Genomic DNA, 19,439 nt, shown 5'->3' on the forward strand with positions numbered 1-19,439 from the left:
GCTTGAGTAGACATCTTTTTATATATGTTTTACATGCATTGAGCATCATTTTTATCATGGTTTATGTCTCATATTGTGTTTTTGGTGTTCTTTTATGCATATAGGTTGTGAATGCCTTAAAGAGTAAAAAGGAAGCAAAGATAGGCTATAAAGACACAATGTTAGGAGTTCTTATTCAATTCAAGGACCAAGACACGAGAGGAGTTCATAAACGTGGAGATGTGTGCCAACTTCCAAGAAGATTCAAGTCAATTCACTAGTTGGAAGGGCACAAAGGCAGCCACATCTTCATGTTCCTTCTCTTTGTGAAGATTGCAAGACCTCTCAAAGATACATCGATGAGAAGAAGTTTTATAGCCTACCACATGAACGTGTGCCCGGATATGTGGCCTCAAGCGAAGAGTGTTTGAACCGCATTTTTGTGAAAAGTTTTATAGCACCCCGCGTGGAAAATTACTGTTCACGCGACCGCGTGGAAATTCCTGCACCCCACGCGGGCGCGTGGAAAATCCACATGGGCGTGCGAGGGTACATGACAGACGCGGTCTAAGCCCTATACATAACCGTTTCGCCCTATTCTTTCTCATCTTTTGTGCGGCTCTTGAGGGGTGAGACGGATAGGGTTTGGAGAGGAGGTCTTTGCGGCTTTGGAGGTGCTTCGTCACCAACTTTGATCGATTCCTCCTCCGTCATAGCATCAAGAAAGCCACCGGTGAACCTAGCTTCGGAGTGGGTCCTTCAAGACGTCGAAGCTCTCCATCAAGACCATCAGTTCATATATAAGGGGGTTTATTTCTATGGTTTTAATGTACTTTCATTCATTGATGGTGTGTTTTGTATGTTGCTCCATGGAGAGCTAAAACCCTAGAGGGTATTTAGGCTTGTGAACCCTAGGATTATCATCTTTTGTGGATTTGCTTAGTGTTTCTATTTAATCCGAGTTTGATTAAGTTTTAATCTTGATTGTCTAATGCTTGCTTGCCTTATTGATCTTTTGGTTATTTGGTTTGCATGATTTGTTACCTTGGTGAGAGAGAGATCTCCATTAGGGTTAGAATCTTAAGATTGAAGAGGGTTGAGAGGGTGAGTCATGAGATAGAGAGCATCCCCTTTCCCCTCCGATTGGTGTATTCTATCTCCGTTCCCTAAGCTCTATGCAACCATATTTGGTGTGAGGCGTGAGATTGAGAGATTTCTCCGCTGGGACCTTGTAAGGGGTTAGGATCCTTTGCCGGGAATTAGGGTTGGATCAATCTTTAGGAATCGGATACATCTCTTGGAATCCCTAGAGTGCTTTGCGGTCATATATGGTGTGAGGTGTTGAGATTGAGCGATTTCTCCATCGGGACCTCGTAGGGGACTAGTATCGGTGATCTGGAGGCAGGATCTGATTATTTTTGGATTTCCATGACTTAACTTACTCATTATAGAAACACTTTGCTTATCCAGTACCTAATACCTTAATCCTAGGGGGAGCATTGCCCGAATACCCCACTTTTACTATTTGAGATCTCCATCCATTTAACCCTTGCATATTCGTCTCCGGTATTCATTTCTTCGCACATTAGATCACCACACCTTTCCATTTATCATTAGGTTAGAAAGCAAAGAAGAAGTTAGTACTAGTAGCCTTGTTCCCTGTGGATTCAACTACCTGACTCACCGGGTATTTTATTACTTTGACACCCGTGCACTTGCGGTTCACACGCATATTTGGACGTGTCAATGATACTCTCTAGTCAAAATGATAAAGAAGGAGATGGAGGTCTGGACGAATGACGTTTCCCTCATCCAAGGAGTGTCGAATAACACTTCCCCTAGTTGAAGGCCGCTCCATGGTCCTTGATCCTTCCTTCCTTGGTTGTAGATCTCTCCCTTTGATGATGATACACTTGCCCCCTTCTCTAGCCTCAAAATGTCACTTCTCAAAGATGTCTTCGTTCTCTTTTTCCTTCTCCCAAGTGATGACTGCCAAAAAGTCCCTCTTGATGCCCTATAAGTGTCTTTATACTCCCAAAGTATAAGGGCTGTATGGGGCCGTATAAATGTCAAATCAGGCATAAGAACATCAAAACCCGAGGTATACCATGGTCAATCTTGGGGTCAATGCGGGGGTCATTGAGGCTGTATGGCTTTGGCCAAATCTCTTGCCTCCAGGTGCTTTGGTGTCAATCCCGGGATCAATCCCGGTCTATGTTAAGGCCTTATGAACTAGAACACTTTCTGCCCAAAAATTCTCTAGGTGCTACATTGACTGCTACAGTAATTCAGTTACAGTACTCCTGCTACAGTAATCTTCTATAGTGAAACCCGCTACAGTACTGCGAGACTTGGTTTACTTCTCTTTTTTCACCGAAATCGTATCCTTGTGTTCTCCATGGTTCCTCAATGCCCTGCAAAGCAAATAATACTCAATTAAGCATAAAATGGACATCTAGTCCTACAAAAGTACAAGCTAAGTGTATAAAATATGTGTAGTAAAATGCGTATATTTAGACACTTAACAAGAAGCTTTTAAAGAGTGACTTTGGGATGGCTTGTGGGCTACTTCACAATCAATATACTGGCCATGAAGTACAGTACTGCTAAAGTACTACTGCTCTTTGAATTGTTTGTGGTCATCTTCACAGCCATGAGGTTGCCCGTAAGGATTCTCAGACTTAGAATTTTTGCCAAGTCTTCGTGCTTCAGTGTGCTACAATTCTACTACAATACCGGGGTCCTAAAACACCACTTTCAATGTCGAATTCTTCTCAAATCATGTTGTTGAGCTCACCTGGGCTTCTTTTATTCTTGTAACATGAGATTAAATAATTAAACAACAAAAAGGGCATCAGTTCATCAATAATATACAAAAACTATGCGCACAAATATGTATAAAATACGTGCATTTAGATGTTTATCAGCCACACACTTGTGTGGTAAGTTATGAACCTTCTTTGTCAATTAAACCTCATTGGTAAGGCTCGTGAAGTCTTCACACAAGTCGGAACATGGAAGTGTGGTTTCCCTTTTACCCTTCCAACTCATAATTTGACATGAATTTTTTCGGAACTTAGTACACACTCTATGTGTAAAGGTGCCGCTTGTGTCTTGATCCTTATGTAGCCCAAAAGACTTCCAAATTGTGATTACACAATCTATATTTGCTTATTTTTCTCTCTAAAAGCTTCCACAACCCTATTTGCACAAAACAACACCAAATACAATTTATGACGCATAAAACAGGATAGAAATGATGCTCAATACATGTAAAACATATAAAAAAATGTGTTCACTCAAGCACTTATCAAACTCCCACACACTTAAGCATTTGCTTGTTCTCAAGAAAAACTAAACATTGAACTCATGGAAAGAAAAGAGAAGTGCTTGGCCTTTGGTTCACCAAAAGAGTACAAGAATGAAATTAGAAACTTATGGAGAGAGACAAACACTAAATGAAATAATCAACGCTCTAGCAAACAATACAATTAAAAAGAAAGTGGTGAAATCCAAAAGTGTGTATGTGTGAAGAACTTAACTCATGCCAACACTATGTCCACTACTCCAAGTTCTTATTGCAAAGAGACTTATTTACATACAAAAAGAATCAGTAGTAGCTTCACACATCCTCTAAGGTAGCCATTTGCCAGATGGTTGCCAGAGTGGCTTTCACAGTTTTGATGTGGTAGCTCTTTCTACCGAAGGTGGTTGTTTTCACACATCCCATGAGATAGCTCTTTCTCTCATTAGGGTATAACAAGTATCTGACCTATGAGAGTAGCTACATACAACACATGTGGTAGCTTTTTCCACCACCTATATATACACAAAAACTGAATTTCTGATTGTTTTTCTGATTTTCAGATTTTCTATTTTTATATATTAAAACAATCACTATGGAGTTCCACATATATTGAACTAGAGATTTCATAGGTTTAATAAATGAGTAAAGTACATGAAGTAGCAATCCGACAAAAATTTTAAAGAAAATTGGATGAAAACTAGAGCATGATAAAACCTAGTGTTAAAAATCTCCAATAACTAAGAATTTAACTCTTAACCATAAGGTGAACCTTCGTTTCCAACAAGAACATGATCATGAAAAGCACAAGTAAAAGACATGTATAAGGTGAACCATCCCCCACACTTGAGATGTACAGTGTCCCCAATGTACGCATGTAAGCACAATAAAAATATCATCAATAAAATAAAAATGTGTGCTAGAATGCAACTGAAACAATACTCCCATGAACTCCTCATTGATAGTTTGGTGAAGTCTTACTCATGGGTGTTTTATAGTCGACGGTTGTGAAGGTCACTAAACTATCATCAACATCACTCTCAAGGCCATCTGCACAGACACAAGGGGTTCAGTGAAGCTCAACAAAATTAGAAAAGATGCATGAGTTCATATTGATAAAGTAAATAAAGCACAAACTTGTACAAACAACACAAAGCATAAACATAATCTCATAAGGTGAAACATGTTTGCATGCCCCAAATCTATCATTTTGCTTGTTTTCAAGTTTACTTTTATGCATGAGTAGTGCTATTATAGGTTATTTAGTTATATTCATAGGAATAGGGGGCTTGATGTAATTTGTAGTGAAATCGGGAAGAAAACGAGTGAATATTCAAAAAGAGCTCAAGTACTCAAGCTAGACACGGGCTGGACACACTCGTTTCATGCCTACTGAATATCTCAACCTAATGACGATCCAACAAGAAATCTGTGTAGAAAGGTGCTTCCAATCTTGACACAGTCGGGACACGATTGTGTCCATGCAACTGAAAAAACCAGGCCAAAGGCAATTTTATTGAAGAATAGGTGACACACGTTGGGTGCTCCTGACATGTTCGTGCCACATCATTGCACGGTTAAGACATGACCGTATCCACTCCAATGAATCTTACAGGTGGATTAATTCCATTTCACTCAGTTTTCCCTTGATATGATACGGTTTGGACACGCTCGCGTGCAAACTGTGTTGAGCCCGAATTTCCTCTTTTTAACTCTAGTTTTTAGGGTTTTCTTTCCATCTTTATTCGGGGATTTTCTTCTCCACTGGCAGAACATTGATCAGAGTGAAGATCAAGCTTATCCACACCTTCTAAGGTATCAAGGAACGAGTCAGAGCCATAAGGAAAGTTGTGCTAGCACACGGAGCTTGACATTGTAGGCAAATCTCAAAGATAATGGAGGCATGTCTTCTTTCTTTAGATCTAGTGTTATCCCCTTGATGTTGTACCCTCCCATGAGGGCCTAGTTGGCCATAGTACCCCGAGATGAGAACTTTGTCACTTTGTATGCTTTAAACACTTGTACTATTCTTGATTTATGGAGTTCTTTTGGTTCTTGTGTTAAATCTTGTATTGCAAAACATGGTGTGCTTGAATTGCGTAATTTTTTAGATAAAACTTGATGGTGGATTGTCACAGCTGTTGTTGCCCTAGGAAATAACATAACTTGGTGAGCTTGAATCCATAGTTATCTTTGCAAAACTTGATGTAATTGAGAGCCTTAGTTGCAATATTGCTTTTGAGCACACACTAGAGCATAAGAATGTACCTGGTAAACCTTGAGAGCAAGTGAGCATCACTAAGTGCTTAGGAAACATCCCGGGCATTGTTCTCTTATTGCTGACACTCAATCCAATTTCCTTTTTATCCTCATCTATTCTCTTTTCCTTTGCTTGTTTATTCTCTCTTTATTTTAAGTAATCTTATCAACAATTCATTCTTCACTAGAGATCAGTGTTGAGTGAGTACTTTTAATCCAGTTCTTGAGGTTCGACAACCCTACCCCTTACGAGGTACCACTATAATACTTGTGTGCGACCCGTGCACTTGTGAACAACACATCAAGTTTTTGGCGCCGTTGCCGGGGACTGGCAACTATTCAGAAAGCTTATAATCTGGTGTTCTACTTATTTATATTTTCTATATTTGTGTATATTTCTCTTTCCATCAAGCTCTTTGTTTTATTTTCATTTTTAGCTTTTTTTGAGTTTCTTTGAGCTTACACTGTTTTATTTTATATGTGCTGGCACAATTGCATGACCCGTGGTAGCACATCTACCCCATTATCTAATGCTAATCCAGAAGTAGAAAGAACATTCAGAAGAAGGATTCATCAGATCAATTTGAGTGAGACTGGATTTGTTGAGATAAGTGTGGAAATGGGTTAGGAAATCAAAATGGCCGATAATCAACCACAGAGTATATCAGATTTTGCACGGCCAAATCTTGAAGGGTCAGTTTGAGTATTGTTCGTCCTCATGTTGTAGCAAAACATTTTCGAATTAAAGCCAAATTTCATTCAATTGGTGCAATAGATGTGTCAATTCACTGGATTTCAGGATAAAGACACATACGAGCACCTTAGAATTTTTTTGGAAATCTGTGATACTTATGAGGCGAAGAATGCTTCTGAGGAGGCAATTCGTATGAGACTCTTTCAATTCACATTGTGAGGAACAGCCAAGTAGTGGCTAAAAATTCCTTGCTACCTGGGTCTCTCACAACATGGAGGCAGACTTCTAAGGCGTTTGAATTATCTCCTCTTTCTGCCAATAGGAGTTTGAATTATTGTACAATACATGGGAAAGGTATAAGGAGATATTAAGTGATAAGTGCATGTGTATAAGTAATCTGAAGTATTCTTTTCTTGCATTGAGCATTACTTTTCTCAGATTTTATCACTTATTTGTGTGTATATGTGTTCTTTTGTGCATTTAGGATTGTGTAGGCAATTAGTGAAAAAAGGAATCAAAGTAGATCGTGGATGCATTTGTTGATGAAGTCTTACAATAAACAAACATGAAGACATAAGTTGTGCTCAAAGACATATGAGTGTGTGCCAACCTCCATTGTGCTCCAGCGAGCACACAAATTGGAGGGGCACTAAGGCAGTCACACTCATGTATTCTGACTTGTGCAATACTAGTAAGATTTTCATTATTGTGATTTCATCGAAGACGCAATGCAATCTATCGCATGGATGTGTGCCCATTCATGTGACCTCAATGAAAAGAGTGGATTCAAGAGCATTTTGGTGAAGCACTGTAGCAGTTTACTGCAGTAGTTACTATTCATAGCTCGTAGGAAATCAATTTCTAGAAATCCATGCACCCGTGATGATGCCCGATTCCAGCCCTATAAATACCGCAATTGAAGACATTTTCAAGGATCTTTTTCTAATTTTCCCCATTTTCTAGGCGCTCACGGCTAGGGTTTGAAGAGGCTTTAGGTAGGTTTTGGAGTGGTTCTACAGCCTTCGACATCGCGTACCTTTGGAAGAGAGTTATTAAGGGAGCTTTCTTCGACATCGATTCGGCGAGGTGTGCCCTAGGCTTGATGAGAGAACCCTAGGAAAAGATGAGGCAACTCCACAAGACTATCTTTATGGACTACGAGGGGGTTTTACTTCTGGGTTGCATGCTTTTACATTCGATTTCATTATTGATTGTATATTGCTCCATGGAGAGCTAAACCCCTAGTGGGTACTTGGACTTGTAAACCTTAGGATGATTTTGTTCCATTGAACTTTTATTATATTTCTTTAACTAATATTTTAATTGAGTTCCAACCTTGAATACTTCTTGAATTGATTTTCCCTTAGAGTGACACTAGGGTCAAGAATCTATATTGGTAATCCTTGTAAATGAGTGACACTTCATTAGGATTAGACAAAGCTAGGTTGGAGAGGGTCGAGAGGATGAGTCAAGAGGTAGCGGAACATCCCATTTCCCTTCTGGTGTGATTTATACTGCCTCCACATTCCAAGAGTTATTTGCGGTCACGATAGAGTGAAGTGCCAAGAGATATACTCCACTAGGGCTTAGTTGCACAAGCAACAGAGTGAAGCGTTGAAGTAATCCTTAGTGTTGGAGCTTAATTGTGGTTATGGGTCTTTCGCATTGACCAAATGGTTAGATCCATACTATAGAATAGGGTTTATCACTTGGAGTCCCCAGAACCTCATGCAACCCCACACAGTGTGAGACGTCGAGAGTATCCCTTTCTGCTAGGGCATAGTATGAGGGTTAGTCACGGTTGAACTCAGGTTTGAGACCGTGTATCTTAGGATTTTCATGACTCATTAGACATCAGTTAGGAGGTATAATGAGAAGTCTTGCACTTGAAACAATAGTCTTAGGGTGAGCAATGTCCAGGGGCCCCATCTTCTATTGATTGCCTCTCCTTATTTCTATTGCATCTTTTTCTTCTTTCTTTTATTATTTTTATTTGGATTGATATTGTTCACATTACTCTTGAATCATTTTCACTATAATTAAATAGCAATGCTTGTGTTTCCGAGCACTATTTCCTATGGATACGACTATCCACTCACCAGGGTACTTTATTATTTCGATAACTTGTGCACTTGTGGTACACACACGCAAAGGCGTATGTCAAAAGAGCTACCACCTATGAAGTATGAAGCTAGTTATGTCCTAATGATAGAAAGAGCTATCTCATGGGATGAGTGAAAGAGCTACCACCTCAAAAGTATGAAAACCACTTTGGAAAGGGCTCCCATAGAGGATGTGTGAAACTACTACCTTCTCTTTTCTTTTTGTACATAAATAAGTCCCTCTTAATTAGAGCTTTAAGGAGTATACGTTGGGTTGACTTGAGTGAGTTTACACACACTTACACGATATCGGGTTATCATCCTTTTTTATTGAAGTTTTTAGCTAGAGTATTGATTTTTCTTGTTCGGTGTTGAAATTTTTCCTTACTTATAGAATGCTTCCCTTGAATGCTTTTGGTTAACCTAAGGCCAAGCACTTTCAATTTTCATCCTTATATGCTTGAATGTTTTTTTTTTCTTGAGGACAAGCAAAAGTTTAAGTGTGGGGGAGTTTGACAAGTGCTTGTCTATAAGTATTACGAAGTATTCTTTACTTACATTGAGCGTTTCTTTTCTCAGATTTTTTTGCTTATTTGTGTGTATATATGTTCTTTTATGTATTTAGGATTGTGGAGACAATTAGTGAACAAAGGAACAAAAAGTAGATCATGGATGCATTTGTTGATGAAGTCTTGGAGTGAACAAATATGAAGACACAAGTTGTGCTCAAAGACATGTGAGTGTGTGCCAACCTCCATTGTGCTCTAGCGAACACATAAATTGGAGGGGCACCAAGGCAGTCACACTCATGTGTTCCGACTTGTGCAATACTAGCAAGATCTTCATCAACGTGATTTCATCGAAGACGCAATGCGATCTACCACATGGATGTGTTCCCATTCATATAGTAGTATTGTAGCAAAAGTGGATTCGGGAGCATTTTGGCAGTGCACTGTAGCAGCATACTATAGCAAATCATTGTAATAAATCACTGTAGTAGTTACTGTTTACAGCTCACAGGAAATCAATTTCTGGAAATCCACACGGTCGTGTGGAAATTCCATACACCCGTATGGATGCCCAATTCTGGCCACTATAAATACCACGATTTCAGACGTTTTGAAGGATCTTTTTCTCATTTTTCCCCATCTTTGGAGGCGCTCGCAGGTAGGGTTTGAAGAGGCTTTGGGTAGGTTTTTGTAGTGGTTCTACGGCCTTCGACATCGTGTTCATTCGGAAGAGAGTTATTAGGGGAGCTTTCATCGACATCGATTCGGCGAGATGTGCCCTAGGCTTGACGAGGGAACCCTTGTAGAAGATGAGGTGACTCCACAAGACCATCGATATGGACTATGAGGGGGTTTTACTTATGGATTGCATGCTTTTACATTCAATTTCATTATTGATTGTATATTGCTCCATGGAGAGCTAAACCCTTAGTGGATACTTGAACTTGTAAACCCTAGGATGATTTTGTTCCATTGACCTTTTATTATGTTTCTTTAATTGATGTCTTAATTGAGTTCCAACCTTGAATACTTCTTGAATTGATTTTCCCTTAGAGTGACACTAGGGTTCAGAATCTAGATTTGTAATCCTTGTAAATGATTGACACTTCATTAGGATAAGACAAAGGTAGGTTGGAGAGGGTCTTGAGGGTGAGTCAAGAGGTAGCGGAACGTCCCCTTTCTCTTCTCGTGTGATTTATCCTGCCTCCACATTCCAAGAGTTTTTTACGGTCACAATAGAGTGAAGTGCCAAGAGACAAACTCCACTATGGTTTAGTTGCGCAAGCAATAGAGTGAAGTGTTGAAGAAATCCTTAGTGTTGCGCCTTAATCGTGACTAGGGGTCTTTCGCCTTGACCAAAGGGCTAGATCTATATTAGGGAATAGGGTTTATGACTTGGAGTCCCTAGAGCTTTAAGCAACCTTGCATAGTGTGAGGCATCGAGAGTACTCCTTTCCACCGGGGAAGAGTATAGGGTTAGTCATGGTTGACCTTAGGTTTGGGACTGTGTGTTTTTGGATTTTCATGACTCATTAAACATCAGTTAGGAGACATAATGATTAGTCTTGCACTTGAAACAATAGTCCTAGTATGAGCAATGTCCGAGTGCCCCATTTTCTATTAATTGCCTCTCCTTATATTCTACTGGGTCTCCTTCTTCCTTTCTTTATTTTTACTTGCATCGATATTGTTCACATCACTCTTGAATCATCTTCACTATAGTTAAATAGCAATTCTTGTGTTTCCTAGCACTATTCCCTATGAATACAACTACCCACTCACCAGGGTACTTTATTACTTCAACAACCCGTGCACTTGCAGTACACACACGCAAGGGGTGTGTCATTAAGAATATATCCACAGCAAGGAGTTGTTGAATGGATGCAAATTCAGATCTTCTATAATGGATTGAACACTTCCACTAAACAAATACTTGATGCGGCCGCCGGAGGTTTATTGTGTAACAATCAAACGGGATACACAAAAAATGATTGAAGAGATGGCAAGCAATGGGTATCAATGGAGTTTGGAGAGTAACAAACTGGTAAAGTGATAAGTTCTTAAGTAGACATATTTTTATATATGTTTTGCATGCATTGAGCATCATTTTAACCATGGTTTATGTCTCATATTGTGCATTTGGTGTTCTTTTGTGCAATTAGGTTGTGAATGCCTTGGAGAATTAAAAGGAAGCAAAGATAGGCTATAAAGGCACAATGTTGAGAGTTCTTATGCAAATCAGAGACCAAGACATGAGAGGAGTTCATGAATGTGAAGATGTGTGCCAACTTCTAAGGAGATTTAAGTCAATTCACTAGTTAGAAGGGCGTAAAGGCAGTGACATCTTTATGTTCCTTCTCTTTGTGAAGATTGCAATATTTCTCGAAGACGCGTCGATGAAGAAAGTCTTATGTACTTTCATTCATTGATGGTGTGTTTTGTATGTTGCTCCATGGAGAGCTAAAACCCTAGAGGGTATTTGGGCTTGTTAACACTAGGATTCTCATCTTTTGTGGATTTACTTTATGTTTCTATTTAATCCGAGTTTGATTAAGTTTCAAACTTGATTGTCTAATGCTTGCTTGCCTTATTGATCCTATGGTTATTTGGTTTTCATGACTTGTTGCCTTGGTGAGAGAGAGGTCTTGATAAGTGCTTGTGTACTAGTAATACGAAGCATTCTTTTCTTACGATGAGCATTACTTTTATCGAATTTTAGCGCTAATGCATGTGTATTTGTGAACTTTCATGCATGAAGGATTGTGAAGCCAAATATGAAAGAAAGAAGCCAAAGAAGATTACGATTGTACTTTGTTGATGAAGTCTTAGAGTGAACAAATGTGAAGACACAAGTTGTGATCGAAGATACGTGAATGTGTGCCAACCTCCATGCGCTCAAGCAATTACATGGTTTGGAGGGGCACAAAGGCAGTCACATTTGTGTGTTCTGACTAGTGCAATGTTAGCAAGATCCTTACCAATATGGCATTTTATTAAAGAAGCGATGCGATCTACGGCATAGACGGGTGCCCATTTATGTTGCCTCCATGAAAAGTGTAGATTCGGGAGTATTTTGGCGGAGTACTCTATTAAGTACTGTAGCAAATCACTATCGCAATTTATTGTATTAGCTACTGTTCACAGCCCATAGAAAATCAGATTTCCAGAAATCCACACGGTGTGTGGAAATTCGAAACGCGCGTGTGGTTGCCCGATTTCAGCGCTTTATAAAACCGTGACTTGTACCAATTTGGGGATCGATCTTTCATCCTTCTTCTATCTTTTCTGGAGTGGTTCTACGGCTTCAACACCGCATTTCTCTTGGACGATAGTTATTGGGGGAGCTTTTGTCAGAACTGATCCGGCGAGGTGTGCCCTAGGCTTGACAAGGGGACCTTTAGAGAGGATGAGGCTACTCCACAAGACCATCGACATGAATACCGAGGTGGTTTTCTTATGGATTACATGTTTTTACTTTCGAAGATCATTATTGATTGTATTTTGCTCCATGGAGAGCTAAACCCCATAGTGGATGCTTGGACTTGTAAACCCTAGGATGTTATTGTTTCATTGACCTTTTATTATGCTTTCTTTAATTGATATCTTTAATTGAGTTCCAATCTTGAATGCTTGTTGAATGATTTCTCTCTTAAAGTGACATTAGGGTTGAGATTCCATCTTGGTAGCCTTTGTGGATGAGTGACACACCATGAGGGTTAGACAATGCTAGATTGGAGAAGGTTAACAGGGTGAGTCAAGAGGTAGTAGAGCGTCCCCTTTCCCCTTCGGTGTGATTTATCCTACATCCATATTCCTAGAGTTCTTTGCGGCCACAATTGAGTGAAGTGTTAAGAGAGTAACTCCACTGGGGCTTAGTTGCACAAGCAACAGAGTGAAGCGTTGAAGTAATCCTTAGTATATGGGGCTTACTTGTGACTAGGGTCTTTCGCCTGGACCAAAGGGTTTGATCTATATATAGGAATAGGGTTTATCACTCGGAATCCCTAGAGCTTCTAGCAACTATACATAGTGTGAGGTGTTGAGACTGAGCGATTTCTCCACAGGGGCATAGTGTAGAGTTAGTCACAGTCGACCATAGGTTTTGGACTGTGTATTTTAGGATCTCCATGACTCATTAAGCATCAGTTAGGAGACATAATAGTTGGTCTTGCATTTGAAGCAATAGTCCTAGGCAGAGCAATGTCCGAGTGCCCCACTTTCTATCGATTACCTTTCATCTCATTTATTGTACCTCTCTTTCTTATTTCTTTTAGTTCTTTTCATAACAATTTCATTCACACTACCATTGATTCATTTTCATCATAGTTAAATAGCAATAGTTGTGTTTCTACTCACTATTCCCTATGGATATGATACCCACTCACCTGGGATTTATTACTTCGACAAACCCGTGCATTTGCGGGTCACATGCAAGGGGCATTGTCAGGTCTCCATTAGGGTTAGAACCTCAAGATTGAAGAGGGTTGAGAGGGTGAGTCATGAGATAGTGGAACGTCCCCTTTCCCCTCCGGTTGGTGTATTTTATCTCCGTATTCCCTAGACTCTATGCAACCATATTTGGTGTGAAGCGTGAGATTGATAGATTTTCCTACTGGGACCTTGTTGGGGGTTAGGGATCCTTCACTGGGAATTAGGGTTGGATCTATCTTTACAAATCGGATACACCTTTTGGAATCCCTAGAGTGCTTTGCGTTCATATGTGGTGTGAGGTGTTGAGATTGAGCGATTTCTCTACCGGGACCTCGTAGGGGACTAGTATCGGTGATCTGGAGGCCGGATCCGATTATATTTGAATTTCCATGATTAACTTACTCGTCATAGAAACACTTTGCATATCCGGTACCCAATACCTAAATCCTAGGGGGAGCATTGCCCGAATACCCCACTTTTGCTAATTGAGATCTCCCTCTATTTTACCCTTGCATATTTGTCTCCAGTATTTAATTTTTTTGCACATCAGATCACCACATTATTCCATTTATCATTAGGCTAGATAGCAGAGAAGAAGTTAGTACTAGTAACCCTGTTCCCTGTGGATTTAACTACCCAACTCACCGGGTATTTTATTACTTCGATACCCGTGCACTTGCGGTTCACATGCATATTCAAACGTGTTAAGTTTTTGGGGTCGTTGCCAGGGAACAGGATACTAGGAACACTAGGACTTTCTTGCTCTAGCCATTTGTCTTTTTCATTTTATTGTTCTATTTCACACTCTCCTTCTCTTCCATCATTCTCATTGGTTTTTATTTTTTTTATTTATTTCACTCTATCTTCTTCCATCATTTTGATTTGTTTTATTTTGTCTTGTGTTACTTTTTCTTGCATGGAACTTGAATGATGATTGATCCACTAATAGATTTATGGTTACATGTTGACGTTGTCGCTAGAAAAATTGATCAACTTGTTAGTGTTCATCAACAATACAATCCATATCGCAACACTTATCATCCAAATCAAAGGAGCTACCCAAATCTCTTATGGGATATTGATGGACAATAATGGGAAGCACATCAACAAGAATTTCAGTGGGATGAGAAGGTTAAAGAGGATGTACTTTGGTTGGAAAGAGTATTACCTAGATTCATTGAAGCAACCAATGATTGTTTCCAAAATATTAAGGCCACATTATGTTGTCATGATATCTCCATCAAAAACCTTGACCATTAATTAGGAGAGACTTTGGACATACTTGATAAGGAAAAAGAAGAATTTGAACAAGCAAGGCAAGTTTCTCCCGGATATTATGAGGCCATGAACAACATTGATGAAGTGGGGGTAAATTGAGCATACTCCTGCAGAAAATGTAAAGAAAGACGATGAACATCATTTTGAGAATGTGGATTGCTTAAGTGAAGATTGCGCTTGTGAGCAAGGAAATTTTCAAGGGGATTTTCCAACATCATGTTCCTTTCAAACTGAAAATATACAAGAAGAAGCAAACCCTAAGGTAATGGAACAAGCATGTCTCTTTGGGATTGATTAACTCATAAATTACAAGAAAGAGATTTTGGGTTTAGAAGAAGATATGGGTAGGAGATTGAAGTCATCCAACGACCCACCTGTGGTAAGCTTCGAGAATTCCCAACCCAAATTGTTTCCTTGGAGGCTAAAAGTAAGATGGTTGGACTCTCCAACAAATACTCTACCCCGGCAAGTTGATTTTTGGTTTAAAGGAAGTAGTTATGCGATGTCTAGTCGGGAGGAACACACTCTTTTCAAGCCTCCATAAGGTAAAGAAGTGGTACGTCAAGCTTAGTGATGTAAAACAAGTGCTTCTTGGGAGGCAACCCAAGTTTCTAATTGTTTCTAACTTAGATTTTTATTTCTGCAATATTAAAATCATGAGTGTGTGCTTTGATGAATTTTTGTTGGTGTTGGAGTTTCCATGTAAATTTTTTTTTATTTTTAATGTTTTAAATTGATTTTCATGTATGTGGTATGGTTTGGGGTGTAATTCATGTTAATAGTTGAAGAATTAGTGTTAATTTGAAGTTTGGAACCTTGCGTGGACTGTCTGTAGAAATTTTGCAGTTCACACGGTCGCGTGGAATTTCCACGCGGCCATGTATAAAACCCACATGAGGATGTGGAATTTCCACACCCCCAACATGAGGGGGTCACTATTCATTTTCTTCATCACTAAAACCCTTCGTCTCCCACTTCTCCATCTTCAAGAATCTGAACTTTTGAGCACAAAAACTAATTTTCTTCAACTCCTTGGAGTTTTAAAAGTGTTTTGCTAGCATATGCATTAAGTTTCCTTCACCGATTGCTACAGTAAACTTCATCTTCTCCCGTCTTCTCCATGCCCTAATTTTGCCAATCCATGGAGTTTTATTGGTTTATAAGTGTTGTTTTTCATGGAAAATCTTGTAGAAACAATCTAGAATACATGCATGGGCTAGCCAGCCGCTCGGCCGCGCACCGATGTGGGCGCGTGGCCGCACGGCCAGGCGCCATGTGCCCGCATGGCTGGCCCACGCGGCTGTGTGGCTCCCTGGCCTAGCCCAAAACACACTCATGAGGTCGCATGGCTTGCCCACACGCCCGCGTCAGCTGGAAAAGTACCCAGTCAGGCCAGAAAAATGCATGACTTGTCTTCCACTCCCGGATGGAACCCTGTACTCATCAAATTCATGCTGAACTGACTTTTTTTGAAGCTTTATTTGCAGGGTTGCCACCATGGACCAAGAAACTTGCCCAGAATCGTTCACGCTAGGTTGGGGAATCATCCCCACCACCAATGGCTCACCGGTAGCACCAACGCATGACGTCGATGCTTGAGGTATCCCACTCATGATTCTTTAGTTTTCTTTACTCTTGTTTTCATTTTTAGTTTTCTTTATTTTATCTTTTATACTTTAGTTATCTTTGTGCTTTGTTTGGTTTGTGCGAGTTTGTGCTTCATTTGTTTTACTTATAAGAACTTATACATCTTTTCTATTTTGTTGAGCTTCACTGAACCCCTTATATACGTGCAGATGGCCTTGAGAGTGATGTTAATGATGTTTAGTCATAGAAACGACCATGTAACATTATCACATGGTTGTGTGAGCTTCACAACCTATACAACACGCCCATGAGTTAGACTTCACCAAACGTTTAATGAGGAGTTCAGGGTACTATTGTTTTAATTACATTCCCACACATATTATACTTCTATTGATGCTATTTTTATTGTTCTTACATGCATACATTGAGGACAATGTACATCTTAAGTGTGGGGGAGGGTTCACCTTTTACATAACTTTTATTTGTGTTTTCATGAGGATGCTCTTGTTGCCAATGAGGGTTCACCTTAGGGTTAAGAGTTTAATTCTTAGTTTTTGAAGGTTGTAAACACTAGGTTTTATCATGCTCTAGTTTTAATCCAATTTTCTTGAATATTTTTGTCTGATTGCTCTTTATGCACTTTTCTCACTCATTAGACCTATGAAACAATTTTACTGTAGCAATACTGTAGAAAATTACTATTCATGTGCCCGCGTGAAAATTCCTGCAGCCCACACGGGCGAGTGGAAAATCCACATGGGCGCATGGGGGCACTTGACAGATGCGGTTTAAGCTTATAAATAGCCATTTTGCTCTATTCTTTGACATTTTTTTTGGCTCTTGAGGGGTGAGACAACTAGGGTTTGGACAGGAGGTCTTGCAGCTTTGGAGGTGCTTCATCACCAACTTTAATCGGTTCCTCCTCCGTCATAGCATCAAGGAAGCCACCGGTGAACCTAGCTTCGAAGTGTGTCCTTCAAGACGTGGAAGCTCTCCATTAAGGCCATCAGTTCATATATAAGGGGGTTTATTTCTATGGTTTTTATATACTTTCATTCATTAATGGTGTGTTTTGTATGTTGCTCCATGGAAAGCTAAAACCCTAGAGGGTATTTGGGCTTGTGAACCCTAGGATTCTCATCTTTTGTTGATTTGCATTGTGTTTCTATTTAATCCGAGTTTGATTAAGTTTCAATCTTGATTGTCTAATGCTTGCTTGCCTTATTGATCCTATGGTTATTTGGTTTGCATGACTTGTTGCCTTGGTGAGAGAGAGGTCTCCATTAGGGTTAGAACCTCATGACTGAAGAGGGTTGAGAGGGTGAATCATGTGATAGTGGAGCGTCCCCTTTCCCCTCCGATTGGTGTATTCTATCTCAATATTCCCTAGACTCTATGCAACCATATTTGGTGTGAGACGTGAGATTAATAGATTTCTCCCCTAGGACCTTGTACGGGGTTAGGGATCCTTCGCTGGGAATTAGGGTTTGATCTATCTTTAGGAATCAGATACATATTTTGGAATCCCTAGAGTGCTTTGCGGTCATATATGGTGTGAGGTGTTGAGATTGACCAATTTCTCCACCAGGACTACGTAGGGGACTAGTATCGGTGATTTGGAAGCCGGATCCGATTATATTTGGATTTCTACAACTCAACTTACTCATCACAGAAACACTTTGCATATCCGGTACCTAATACCTGAATCATAGGGGGAGCATTGCCCGAATACCCCACTTTTACAAATTGAGATCTCCCTCTATTTTACCCTTGCATATTCATCTCTGGTATTCATTTTCTCGCACATTAGATCACCACATCATTCCAATTATCATTAGGCTAGATACTGAAGAAGAAGTTAGTACTAGTAACCCTGTTCCCTGTGGATTCCACTACCCGACTCACTGTATATTTTATTACTTCGACACCCATGCACTTGCGGTTCACACGCATATTTGGAAGTGTCATAAAGTCAGCCGGTATTTATCAAGTGGATATCCTCACCATCCTTGCAACATAGGTTGAAGTAATAATCAAGAGATTAGACAACATGCAACCTTTGTCTTCAAGTTCGGGACCCATTCATGATAATTCCGGCCATTCTTGTGACCCAAGTTTTTCCTCTTCTATGGATGCAAGTGCTGAAAAGATTGAGCAAGTGGATTTCCTTGGGTAGAACTGTCGTTATCAGAACAATCCATATAGCAACACATACAATGCTGGATGGAGGAATCATCCAAATTTCTCTTGGAGTCAGCCCGGACATGGATAGTTGACACAGCAGCAGTAATACAAGCCTCCACCTTAGGTCACACAACAATCACAACCTTCATCCTCTTCAGAGTTATCCAATGATCTCACCAGTTTAATAACCCGATTCATCAAGAGTACTGAGACTCGATTCGCTGGTCATAAGTAGATGATCAGAAACACCAATGCAACTGTGAGGAACTTGGAACATCAAGTATCTTAAATATCCAAGCTACTTGAAGAGAGACTACTGAGGACCCTCCCTAGCAACACAGGGCTAACCCAAAAGAGTCCTTGAAGGGTGTGACTCTAAGAAGTGGGAAGCAGCTCGAAAACCCTGTTGAGAAGGGGCCTGAATTGGAAGTTACCAAAACCATTGTGACCAATAACATGGACAACACCACCAGGGATAAAACGTCAATTCCAGTATATCAGGAAAAACTTCCATTCCCTGCCAAGGCAAGGAAAGACCAAAATGATCAACAGTACAAAAAGTTTCTCGACATGTTTAAAACTTTGCACATTAATGTTCTATTTGCAGAAGCCCTTGCTCAAATGCCAAGATATGCCAAATTTCTAAAGGAACTGCTCACAAGCAAAAGGATGTTTTCTTCTGTGACACTCAGTGAGGAGTGTTCTACTTTGCTATGTAACAAACTTCCCAAGAAGGAAAAAGATCCAGGGGGCTTCATTGTTCCTTGCACAATCAGGGGTTTGGTTGATGAGAAGGCTCTTGCCGACCTTGGAGCAACTAATAACCTAATGCCGTACGGAATTTTTCAAAATTTAAGACTCGGGGAGCCAAAACCAACAAACATGACTTTACAACTAGCAGACTGATCCACCAGACGACCAAGGGCATAATTGAAGATGTTTTGGTTAAAGTGGACAAGTTTATATTTCTGGTGGAGTTCATCCTCTTGGATATTGATGACAAGGTTGAAGTGTCGTTAATTCTAGGATAACCATTCTTAGCAATGTCCAAGGCACTTATTGATGTCAAAGACTGCTGAATGACACTTTTAGGTGGTGACGAAGAGACTACT

At 40.0% G+C, this 19,439-nt stretch overlaps 1 protein-coding gene across 1 annotated transcript; it reads left to right on the forward strand.

The window, feature by feature from the left end:
• The first annotated feature begins 18,783 nt into the window (after positions 1-18,783).
• On the forward strand, positions 18,784-19,233 carry LOC120282817. Its single transcript, XM_039289661.1, has one exon. It carries the CDS (start codon positions 18,784-18,786, stop codon positions 19,231-19,233), a length of 450 nt encoding a protein of 149 aa, XP_039145595.1.
• The last annotated feature ends 206 nt before the right edge of the window (positions 19,234-19,439 follow it).

The sequence above is a fragment of the Dioscorea cayenensis genome, chromosome 18 (assembly GCF_009730915.1).
Source record: "Dioscorea cayenensis subsp. rotundata cultivar TDr96_F1 chromosome 18, TDr96_F1_v2_PseudoChromosome.rev07_lg8_w22 25.fasta, whole genome shotgun sequence".
NCBI classification, from domain to species: domain Eukaryota; kingdom Viridiplantae; phylum Streptophyta; class Magnoliopsida; order Dioscoreales; family Dioscoreaceae; genus Dioscorea; species Dioscorea cayenensis.